The sequence below is a fragment of the Uranotaenia lowii genome, chromosome 2 (assembly GCF_029784155.1).
Source record: "Uranotaenia lowii strain MFRU-FL chromosome 2, ASM2978415v1, whole genome shotgun sequence".
NCBI classification, from domain to species: Eukaryota; Metazoa; Arthropoda; class Insecta; order Diptera; family Culicidae; genus Uranotaenia; species Uranotaenia lowii.
Window position 1 is genome coordinate 250680998 of NC_073692.1, and position 13090 is coordinate 250694087.

At 33.3% G+C, this 13090-nt stretch overlaps 1 protein-coding gene across 1 annotated transcript; it reads left to right on the top strand.

The window, feature by feature from the left end:
• The first annotated feature begins 5174 nt into the window (after positions 1–5174).
• LOC129746299 (transient receptor potential channel pyrexia) lies at positions 5175–11289 on the top strand. The gene is made up of 2 exons (XM_055739897.1): positions 5175–5687; positions 8097–11289. Exons 1-2 carry the CDS (start codon positions 5563–5565, stop codon positions 10912–10914), a joined length of 2943 nt encoding a protein of 980 aa, XP_055595872.1. The 5' UTR covers positions 5175–5562; the 3' UTR covers positions 10915–11289.
• Positions 11290–13090: the final 1801 nt, after the last annotated feature.

Below are 13090 nucleotides of genomic sequence, written 5' to 3' on the forward strand. Positions count from 1 at the left end.
AGCAAAAAAGTAATAAAAATCTAGTTTTTCAGCCCCTGTGGTTATGCAATTCAAAAAACTGTTGAAAAATTTACTCCAACGATAGTTTTTTTTCCTAGGACAAAAGTTGTTTTAAAGATAAAACTAATTTTTTGTAAATTTTACAGAGAACATAATTCTCGCATATTTTTATCTTTTTGAATCTATGTTTTTACAGAACTCAAATGTACATGAAATAAATGTCGCGGAGTAGATGACGTCAGACTTTCTTAACTTATCTTTGGGTCGCCTGAAGGAGATTTGTGTTCTGAAAATGGAGACCAAAGATAAGTCAACTGACCAGTATTTAACAGTGCAGAAAAAATTTCGTCGAGATTGTAGTGAGCTGTCGGAATTTTCAAAACATTTTATAAACACTATATAGGTAACGGACGGTTTTTCTGTTTTTACTCTATTTCAATCAAACAAACAAAACTTGACTACTATAATATGAAAAGACAAGATTAACTGAATTATTCGCATAAGTGAGCATCAATCGCTGTCATAAATATAGCAAAATTTAGAAAAAAAGACTTATTTAATTTAAGGGTGGTCCAAAATAGGTCCAGAGGGTGGTCCGGAATAGAAACTTGGTGGTCCAAAAAACCGACCAGAATAATAATCGAAGAAACGCGTTTTTAAGCTTAAATTTTGTTATATTGCAAAAAACGACGATATATTTCCGATTGATCTTCGTAATGGACGGATAATTCAGTCACAAATTGTAGCTTGTATTTTTTTATTTCAGAAAATAGTTTAGCCACTTCCCAAAGCGGTCCAAAATTGGGTCCGTTACCCTAATTCAACTTTAAAAAATCATTTAAAAAACAACAGTGGATCAATTTTGATAAAACTACTTTCAATGCGATGCAAAACATGTTGTTTAACAAATGCTGAAGAGATGAGCTTGAAGAAGCAAAGCGAGAAAAGTTATCACGTAAATTGCTTGGACCGCTGCACAATGGTTCAAAATAAAAAAAAGGGGAAAATTTTTTAAGAAGTTTTTTTGTTATAGATTATTGGCGGAAAGTTGAAAAAAATAATAAATTAGAATTTGTTTTCAAAATTTGCTATTTTTTCAATAATGGCTGAAACGGGGTTTGAGCTTTATACTAGGAAATTGAATATTTTTCAATTAGTTATGAATATTTATGTTAAAAGTAAGTATGGGCTCCTAAATTCCTGTATATTTGTTGGATGAATATTAAAACTGGTGTTTCAAGGTGAATTTGCATATGTATTGAAGCAAACAATGCTTGGTTTACTCTGTATAAATATTTTAAAATTGGCATTTTTAAACAAAACAACGTTCCACTCAATGACTTCGTATTCAAAATATAGCAAAAACTAGCAGCTGATTTTAAGATATGTTTTTTATGAGGCTTTCACCTATCCAACGGTGTATAATTTACCACGGCGATCGACAGCGCAAGCTTTATTTTTGCTTCCGAAAAATAAATAGAGTAAATAGAAATTTTTTTAGCATCTAATTTTGGATTTTCAATCAAGCGAAACTTTATTAGTTCATGATATTAAGGACGTTTTTTATCTTTAAACTGTGAATATGGTTATAATACATCACATCGATATAAACATTTATAAATTTTTAAAGATTTATACACTCAGGCAAATTCTTATTACAATTTTCATAAGATGCCTCTTATGAACCGCTGTTTAGAGTGTAAAATTGTTTTTCATAAGAGTCTTATGAAATTCTTCTTATTCTCATACGAAGTTCTTATGAAAAATAGAAGAATTGGCATTGTGAAAAAATAATGAACACATTCATTCCATCAGTCATGTATTTCAACGTCTTCAGAAGCACTCACTAATTGTAAAGTTATTACTTTTACTGATGTGCGCATGATTTTATTCTTCTAAATGGTAAGTTTGAGTTGAAATTTATATTTAGTTGAAAATATTTGAAAACTCAATAGGAACATTTTATGTTTTATTTACTTTTCAGCTTGGTTACCGGTAAAAAAGCGCGAAGTCAAAGGTCCGAGGCACAATAAAACTTTTTTTATGGAACCGGGTGTTGAAAGGCAGCTGATTGTCACCATGATGTTTTTCCATACGAATTAAGCAGGGAATAAAATAAAATGAAAAAATAATCTTGAATTATTTCAATTTTGTGAGACATTTCTTTTCCCATAAGAATATCTTATGAAAAGCAATAACCCTCATTGAAACCGGTGTTCATCCTTTGAGTTCATTCCATCATAAGACAATCTTATGAATTTCATTATTTTTTCTTATGGCGCCACTTCATAAGAGAATCTTATGGCCTACATAATAGATTTTTTCTGAGTGTATGCTTTTTTATGTTGTTTTGGCCTGAGAATAAAAAATCCAATTTTTAATTCTTCTGTTAAAGTTGTCGTTCATATTTGTTTCATAGAAGGTGTATAAAAGGTCCTGGAAAATATCTAAATACATCATAATGTTCCTAGAATATTGAAGATTCGATTCCAACATAAAAAATTTGGTTGTCGCTGACTTGAAAAATTGACTTTTTCCGGCTTTTTGGGGATTTGAACCACTGTGCGCTGGTATCTTCACTTACCCCGCTTTATGGGGTAAGTGTGGACGGTAGATTTTCCCTTTGATTTCTCAGGAAATGTTCAATAAATTTGTGTTTTCTTGGTTGAATACGTTGCTCGAATCGTCCAAAATATTGAAAAAATTGCATGGTACTATTATTTAGTAAAGCATCTTTCAATAATTATTGAAGCTGGATTAGATATCAGTTTCTTTTCCAAATATTCTGGATGGACTTACTTAAGATTCAAATTGCATTTCCGTGAAATAACCGTTGGAAAACCAAATATTACGGAGTGGAGCATGTTTTGCATCACATGCTTTTTGAGCTTGCTTTCAACCTGGCCAATGCACATTGGCCTGAAAGGGCAAAAAATGGGACATTTTTCCTAGCGCCCTTGTGCTCCGTTTTAGCTGTAAAGTGTCTTCAGGACAATTCTTTTGTTACACGAAGATAGAGCTTTATTTTCTTCTACAAAGTTTTGGAATACGTGAAAATATGAAACTTAGTTAAAAACATCAAAACTCTGTTCAGACTAGAGTGCTTCTAATTTTTAAGTAATTTAAAAGATTGTTTAAAGTAGTTTTTAAACTTAACTTGTTAGAAAAGGATTTATATGAATAAGATGTTTGATGTTCAAAACATTTGTCGAGGGATCCAAATCTCACGTTTTGTACAAGACTTTTACAGTTCACCTAGCTTTTGGATTATGTCTTCTTATTATTTGGGAACGTTTTGATAGAATTTGATTCCCGTGCTACGCAGAAGGCAGTTGAAATATTTTTTTTGTTTGGAAACACACAAAGCACATCAAATATATGCTTGTTGTGTTTCAAAATGAAAAATCTGAATTTATTGAAAAGTATTTAAAGGCAGACTTTGCTTGCTACAGCTTTTAATAATTTCATGAAATGATTTTGTGAAGGTAATATAAATCAATAAATTCTCTGGCAATGCAAGGCAGTTTTTTGAGACTTTTTCTTCTCATCTTACGGTTACACAGCCTTCAAACAAACAGTCAAAAAGGAAAAAAATCAAAAGAAATATTTTTAAAAAAAAGGTATAACATCTTTTCTGGGGTACAAGTAAGGTCTGTGCTTTGTTCGCATGAATTTTACTGCTAGAATAAAACAATATTTTTCATGCAAAGTTATATTTTTGGAACTTTCACTACATCTCTGGCGATTTTTGAATGAACAATTTTGTTTTCTTATACAATTTTCCATACAAAATTAGAACTCGTTGCGGTAATTTAGGAATGGATGGATCGCTTCCAAAATTTTTATTGCTATTTTTGGCAGCAAAAACAATTAAAAAAAGTTATGAGAGGTGTAAAAATTTAACAATTTGAAATTTCCATTCAAAGCTCGCAGCGGTTTAGTGTTCATAGACTTAGGGTGAAATATCTGTACTTTCAGAAAATTGTTCATAAAAACAAAAATTTTTTGAAAAAAAAAAGTTAGTAGATAAATAAAAACAGCATTTTTGCTTCTCCCCCCTCTTATTAACCCAAAGTTAGAAAAAATACTCGCCGCACTTATAAACTTTATAAGTAAAATACCTTAATAGAACGATTTGTAAATTAAACAAAAAAAATTGCTCCTCACTAGCCTTAAAATCCCACTCACGCTTGAGACTCAAGCAACCCCTCTCCATGGTCAGATCTTACTAAAATTTGGCATTTGACCTTCTGGTAATCTAATGATCAATTTAAGCTTATCCAATTTTCAACCGATATTGAAAAAATGACTACTTAAAATCTTTTTGGCCAATTGAAATTTATAGTTCATAGATAATCAGATTTTTTAAATGTTATAATCGATTCTAAAACTGACGATCTCTAAAAAATACGATTTTTGTAATTTTTCTGTCATAAATTTACTAATATCAACAATACTGTTGATCATACGCAAAAATTAAATTCAGATGATCGATCGCAATTTTATTCATCTTCAATACGCAAAAAAAAGATTTCAAATTAATGTTAAACACTCCAACATATTTGAATCTAAGTACAAGTACTTTTTTATTTTTTTCCAAAATTTTATATTTGGAACATAACTTAAAAACTGTTCAGCGTCCAATTTAACATTAAACATTTGGGTCGGTCAATGAAGTTTGCGATTTGAAAAAAAAAATTAGTGTTATCGGTACAGAACGATATTCAAAAAAATTAATAAGATTCGCGCAGTGAGCTTAAGAGCCGCAGCTTTACATCTAAAGAGCGTTTGCGACCTATGACCTGTCCTAAACTGATCACATGTCTAAACTGATTCACGAGTCTGATTCTTAACCTTCCAATCGTATCCACTTCCAGTATCCAGAATCAGAATTAAAATTATGATCAAAATTTCGATCCAAAGAGAGCATGGTTGGACTATTTTGAATTCTTAAACAAAAAAAATGAATGAAAAGTGATCTACATTGGTGTATTGATCACGTGATAACGACTGTTACGTTATGAATCCCAGTTAAGGCGAACCCACTACGCAATACGGACATTTTTTAAAAGTTCCTTTTGTTAGGTCAGACAACAATTTTTGGGGGATTTTTGAAAGAGTTTATTATGTCATAATGTGGGTTTAATTTGTTGTTTTTTTTATTTAACTTTTAGGTATAGGTATCGAAATCATCGCGTTTCAAATTTTTTTTAACGGATTATGCTGAGATCATCGTTACCCGAAAATAATCATCTAGTGTTCGATGAGCAGCCTACAAAAAGCAAGACAAAAACACATCTACATACGCATGCGAGTAAAACACCCGGAGACAAGTTTAGAAGTGGAGTGACTGTCCGAAACTTGGCTGAATCAAACGCGAATAATGTTAAACCGCCTAACCGGTTTTTATTTCATCGATCATATGAACAACAACAAATTCAATGCGGTGTAGAGAAAATCTGCAAATATAAAAACTCAAACCTTTAGAAAAATGGAAGTGACAGCCGAGGTGTAATTTTGAATAAAAATACGGAACAAAAAGTTACCTTATCCACTATCGAAATGGACAATTTCGCATTTGAAAAGGAGGGCATCAAGCCCTTACCACGCAGAGTAACGCGGGTGGTCAGCATGGCAGACAATGGCAGGTCAAACCAGACGATATCTCCCTTGAAGCTGTCGTCAAGGTAAGCTAAGCTGAGTATTTTCATTGCGGTTTATTGTTTTTGACTAACGACTTTCAGCTGTAGATAAATCCTGTAAGGTGACGAATATTTTCGGCTGTTTGAAAAAATCGGGCCATAAACATGTTGGAAACGAATTGAAAAATATTTTATCTTCATTATCCATATTCAAACTCCTGAAAACCATGGAAGGATTCAAACAGCGATATGATAATTTTTATGACGCAAATGTTACAAAATATGTATCTTTTTATATATCTTTTTTGATCATTTAACAGCATTAATGTAAAAAAGCCCCGTACCACAACTCGATTTAAAAAGACGAGAGCTGACTCCAGCTAATGTACGTTACAAAGTTTTCTGATTAGATACATTTTTTTTTTAATTATTCAAAAAAACACGTTTACAAAACTTAAGGATTTTAAAACAGTTTGAGAGAAAACAGCAAGCGACAAACAAAGTTGGGTGGTTCTCCAACAACAAAAAGTACGACAGTTGAGCGAAAACACCCAAACTGATTTGGTTTCTGCTTGCGCGTTTTAATTTTTTTATTTGTAATTAAAAATAACATGTCACCAAAAGTTTGTTTAAAAAAACACAGTAAATTATATACCTTTAGATGAACCTTGGAATCTGAATCTGATTACAGCATCATACATTTAAGAGATATTGCTTCGCAAAGGTGATTAAGTGGGTGACGATGAAAATTTATAATAATTTATTTATGAACTATTTAAAATTCAAAAGTAATAATAGGAACGAAATGTTGAAATCTCGAGGTATATTCAGCATTTTTAATTTTTAAATAATTTTTATGGTTTCAGAGAAAAATTTTAGGTGCATCTTTCACTGTAGATAGCTTTATACTTTGATTATCGTTTATTCCAGATTTTCTTTATATATCCATGCTTGCCCATAAATCCAACAAAGATTTCGTGAAAAGCCAAATCTTGCCGGGATGTCCAGATATTTGTTTTAAACTTTCCGGACCGGGTTTTCCGATTATTTGCTAAATCAAATAAAAAACTCAAATTTCTCTATCGAATTTTTCAAGAGTTTGCGTTCACGAAATGATTTTTTAGAATTAATTTAAAAATGAAGATCAATTTTTGTTTGATACTTGGATACGATTTTAGCACTGCTGCTGTGATTCGATAAAAACTTTAAATTTCTAGTAATTTTCTTTGATTTTTTTTCTTGTATGTTTAAGAATAATGCCTAGATTTTGTTCAGGTTTGCTCTTTATTTTTACTAATTTTTCAAAAATTTGGCCAGAGTTACCCAGTTGTGTGGATACGTGTGGTAAAAGTATGTTATACTTAATGATAAAGATCATTGTTCTTTTTAACAATTATTTCGAAGACATATAGCTTAAATTCGACATTCATCTAATTCGATATCTAATATGCAATTTCGAATAGCTTGGCACCTGTTTTGTCCCAGATTTCACTGGAATACAATATCTCTGTTGATAAACGCCCTAAAAGCGACAAGTCTTCTTGCTTGCAGTCCTTTCAGTTTTTGATGACATTTTGAAAATCAAAGAGACCCCTACTTGAAGATCTGATGTACTATCAAATCTTATTGAAAATGATTGACTCAAAAACAATCGGAAGAAATAGAAGAAAATGCAATAATCGCTTTTCTATTTTTATTAAAAACTCTACAGAATATTCGACCAAATATTCGTTTGGCCGAATAGTTGAAAAGGTCGATGTATCTTTAAAAAAAAATCAAAAAAAAAATTTATCCTTGTGCGCAACATATAGCCTCAAACTTCAACATTCTTAGGCACTAAGTAATTTTTTTGAGCATTAGGTAGCTGATCTCTAGACATTTTTCCAAAGCAATCCGAAAAGGATTTTTTCTTATATCTGAAAAACATAAAAATAAATTGTTGTAGCTGAAAACTGTCTGAGAAACATATTGGACATTACGAGATATTCAAAACTATAAATTTCTGTGTTAAACGTTTTTTAATAAACACAAACACATACAGGATCTTAATGAAACATGATGTTTCCTGGAAGAGATTCTTTTTTCTTAACTCTAAGCGTACATCTTTCGAGGATATGATGGCTTACAAATGCTAAAACCACCAACCCATCGAAAGTACTGCAACCGAGATTCGATCTTTTTTTTCTATTTTGTGTGGGCCTTCAGAAAGTGTCCATAAAAAAGTTATTAAGCAAAATTATAAATTTTATAAATTTATTGGGGATTCCAGCAGGTTTTTTTTTAAGTTTGGATGAACTCGAGTAAAGTTACAAGCCGTCAAACTTCCAATAGTGTATTATTAGGACCTACTGTTTCTCACATCAAACTTTTAAGTGTTAATCACTCTCTTATAATAACTTTTACTTTTATTCTCTCTATGTAAAATTAATTACATTTACCTAATGTTCATTACAGATTCAAAACACTGTCCAATGGTATGGGAAACGTGCGTTGGCGAAATGATCCCGAAACATTGGGACCTCAGCCTGGTGCAGACTTCGAGTACATGCAAGTTGGACCCTCGCCGCCTGCAGAAAGTGTACCCAACTTGTATGACAGCTATGAAGAAACATCGACGGATGCAACAACGTTCATATGTAACGACATAATTCGGGTTTCCCTCATGGAACAACTCCGAAATGCTGGTGGAAGAACAGTGTTGCTTGAAAACATTGAAAGCAAGCTTACTACTGCCGAAAATTTACGAGACGTTTACGACGGTGCTACTAATATCGAAAAAAATATTAGTTTTCTTTGGACTGCATTTTTGAAACGTTCAGATTTGCTGGAAAAACTGATAGATGATGGAGCAGAATTGATGTACTTTGACAACAGTGGGTTCACGGCTTTGCATTTAGCTGCATACAGTGGATGTGCAGAGTGTACCAACTTGCTTATTCAAAAAGGAGTTGAAGTCAACGTTCAACCAAAATGCTTCACCCCATTACATTGTGCTGCATTCGGAAATGCGAAAGAAACTGCTAAAATTCTTATCAACAATGGTGCAAATTTGAACACGCTAACGAAGAAACTGAACTATGAAGAGTCACTACTGCATTGTGCCGTTAGATCGAACGCTTTAGATTGTGTGAAACTGTTCATTGCAGAGGGGATGGATGTTAATCTACTGGACAACAACGGAAGTAACTCGATTCACTTAGCATCAGACCTAGGACATGCTCAGTGTTTACAAGCATTATTGGAATGTCCTACAGCGGATCCCAATTTGAGAATACAACAGAAAGATAAGGAAACGACAGCATTACATCTAGCAGCAGATGAGGGAAATGTCGAATGTATTACATTACTGCTCGCAAAGGGTGCAGATGCTAGAATTAAGAACCATCGTGGGTTCAGCGCACTTCATCTAGCTGCTCGTGGTGCTAGCTTAGAATGCGTTGAAGCTCTTCTCAGAATTGGCAATGCCGATCCAAATGCTGAAGATGGAGATCACCGTACGGCCTTACATACGGCTGTCGGGAAGGCCGATACAGCATTCGACATTTTGGAGCTTTTAATTCTGTGGGGGGCCAATGTGAATCATAAAGATGTTTACGGGTTCACTGCTCTGCATCTCGCTGCTCTTGATGGACTAGCCCAATGTGTAGAAATGTTACTCTTTCATGGAGCTGATGTTACTACTAAAACAAAAAAGGGCACTTCGGCATTAAATATTATAATGCGAAAAACCCCAGCATCTCTAGCCATGATAAGTCATAAATTAGACGCAGCTATATCGCTGACACATTCCCAGGAGCATTCCAATCGCGAGGTTGAATTAGAACTAGATTTTCGAAGTATATTACAGCATTGTCATCCAAGGGAGATAAGCTATCTGAATACATTTGTCGACGAGGGCCAAAAAGAAATTTTACAACATCCTTTGTGCTCCGCTTTCCTCTACATAAAATGGGGAAAAATCAGAAAGTATTACATTGCGAGATTACTGTTTTGTTTCACATTCGTACTCTTTTTAACACTCTATGTACTAACTGCTCTCGCCCACAATTGTTACAATGGCAGCAAGGATATGAAAGAAACTATCCAAGAACAAGAGCTATGCCAAAAGCAATCGATACTGGGTGACATGCTGAGAAACAACCCATTTGTTATGGAAATGCAATGGATGGTTCTGGTTGCCATTACTGTGGTGGAAATTTGTCGGAAAATTTACGGTATCACTGGATATACGTCATTTCGTCACTATGTGACTCAAGCTGAGAACGCAATTGAATGGTTCATTATAATAAGCGTTTTTGTCATTTCCTACATCTATACAAAGCGAACTTACACCTGGCAAAACCATATAGGAGCTTTTGCGGTGCTGCTTGGCTGGACAAATTTAATGCTGATGATCGGTCAACTGCCGGTTTTTGGTGCATACGTAGCTATGTATCGAAAGGTTCAAGTAGAATTTGCCAAACTATTCATGGCTTATTCATGCATGCTGATTGGATTCACCATCAGTTTTTGTGTCATTTTCCCCTCCTCTTCATCGTTTGCAAACCCATTCATGGGTTTTATAACGGTTTTAGTCATGATGACCGGCGAACAAGATTTAGATCTGCTAATTAATGATCCAGATGGAAAAGATCCTCCATTTTTATTAGAAATAAGTGCACAAATAACATTTGTATTGTTTCTGCTATTTGTCACAGTTATATTAATGAATTTATTAATCGGTATCGCAGTACACGATATTCAAGGGCTGAAAAAAACCGCAGGCTTATCGAAGCTTGTTCGACAAACTAAGCTTATTTCGTACATTGAATCCGCTCTCTTCAATGGCTGGCTGCCGAACTGGCTTAGAAGTTTGCTGCATTATACTGCTTTGGTTTCTCCCCAGGCATATAGGGTTGTACTGAGCGTTAAACCATTAAATCCAGGTGAAAAGCGTCTGCCCAGAGACATAATGATGGCAGCATACGAAGTAGCGAAGCAGAAAAAACATGTCAGTCACACTGTATCCAACCGGAACTCTACCGTAACATTTTTGAATTACAAAAATAAATTCGATAGTATTGGTGTATTTGCGGTTGATCGATCGCGTGATTCGGATAATGGATTTGAAAATGCTAGCATTTGTACTTTGGCTGCCAAAATCGATGAAAATGCCGAAAAGATGGATTCACTAAAAAATGAAATTCACGAACTCAAAGCAATGCTTTTGGAAAATCAAAGAGTTCTTGAAAAACTTTGTAGTTCATTGCAGGAACGCAAGTCTTGTAATTGATAACAGTACGAGTCATAACCGCGATCAATGGATAATATTGTTTTGGAATAAGCCCGTTGCAACAAGAATCACACCTGAACAAAGTATTATAATTAGATTTTTTACTAAAACTGATTGATCTACACATAAGGATTGTGTATGTGCGTTTGATATAGCGAAGGTTTGAATGGAAAAGAAGTTAACTTATTGCAGAATAGCACAGATAAAAATAGACGAACAGGTATTATCGAAAAGCTAAGTACAGTTTGAAATGTTAATAGTGAGGGCTAAGAATTAAGATATTAACGCAGCGTGTTTTATGCATTTTTAGCTTGTAGGTATTTTGTTTACAAAACAAGGAAACGAAAAAAAGGCAATAAAGTCAAATACACAATAGTGGAACCCTCCACTATAAATAACCGTCTTTTCTTTTATTGCCCTCTACTCTATTCCAATAACAGCTTAAGTTTCAAGTTGTCAGATAAAACCACCAGAAAATAAAAACGTAAGATGGACCAAATTATTGACTAATCCCTCATATTCCATTTGAAACACAAATAAGTACCTACTTTAAAACAATGAAATGCAAAAATTATTAAGGATGTTGAAGCTTTGGATGTTCTAGTAATTTCACTGGTAATTTGGTAAAAGATTGGGAATTTGAATCAGGAATCTAAATTAAAATCTGAAACTAAAATTTCAATCTGAAATTTGAATTTGAAAATTGAAACTGCTGGAAGTTGAATCTGAAATCTGAAAAATGAATTTGAAATCTGAATCTGAAATCTGAATCTGAAATCTGAATCTGAAATCTGAATCTAAAATCTGAAACCTGAATCTTAAATCTGAATCTGAAATCTGAAATCTAAATCTGAATCTGAAATCTGAAATCTGAATCTGAAATCCGAATCTGAAATCTGAATCTGAAATCTGAATCTGAAATCTGAATCTGAAATCTGAATCTGAAATCTGAATCTGAAATCTGAATCTGAAATCTGAATCTGAAATCTGAATCTGAAATCAAAATCTGAAATCTGAATCTGAAATCTGAATCTGAAATCTGAATCTGAAATCTGAATCTGAAATCTGAATCTGAAATCTGAATCTGAAATCTGAATCTGAAATCTGAATCTGAAATCTGAATCTGAAATCTGAATCTGAAATCTGAATCTGAAATCTGAATCTGAAATCTGAATCTGAAATCTGAATCTGAAATCTGAATCTGAAATCTGAATCTGAAATCTGAATCTGAAATCTGAATCTGAAATCTGAATCTGAAATCTGAATCTGAAATCTGAATCTGAAATCTGAATCTGAAATCTGAATCTGAAATCTGAATCTGAAATCTGAATCTGAAATCTGAATCTGAAATCTGAATCTGAAATCTGATCCTGAAATCTGAATCTGAAATCTCAATCTGAAATCTAAATCTGAAATCTGAATCTGACATCTGAATCTGAAATCTGAATCTTAAATCTGAATCTGGATTTGAAATCTGAATCTGAAATCTGTATCTGAAATCTGAATCTTGTAAATTTATTTTTCGGCATATCGGTGAAATGTAGTTCTGAAATTGATAAAGATGGATAGAGAAGTGAGAAGAAAATTTACAGATGTTGAAAAGAGCGAAAGCCCGTCCGGGTATACGTGTTCACCACATGTAGACTTCGGACCAACCAGATTTCATTGTATAGGTTAAGGTAGTGCCACCTCTATCCCGGTACTACTTCTCCTAAATAATGAAATGTTGCGGGGTAAAGTATGGTGTACGTTAATAAGTTTCCTCGCAAAAATGCTCTTTCGCTCTTTTCAACATCTGTAAATTTTCTTCTCACTTCTCTATCCATCTTTATCAATTCCAGAACTACATTTCACCGATATGCCGAAAAATAAATTTACAAAATTAATTAACGGTGGTTAACTTATCTTAAAAAAGAAATCTGAATCTGAAACCTGAATCTGAAATCTGAATCTGAAATCTGAATCTGAATCTTAAATCTGAATCTGAATCTGAATCTTTATCTGAAATCTGAATCTGAAATCTGAATCTGAAATCTGAATCTGAAATCTGAATCTGAAATCTGAATCTGAAATCTGAATCTGAAATCTGAATCTGAAATCTGAATCTGAAATCTGAATCTGAAATCTGAATCTGAAATCTGAATCTGAAATCTGAATCTGAAATCTGAATCTGAAA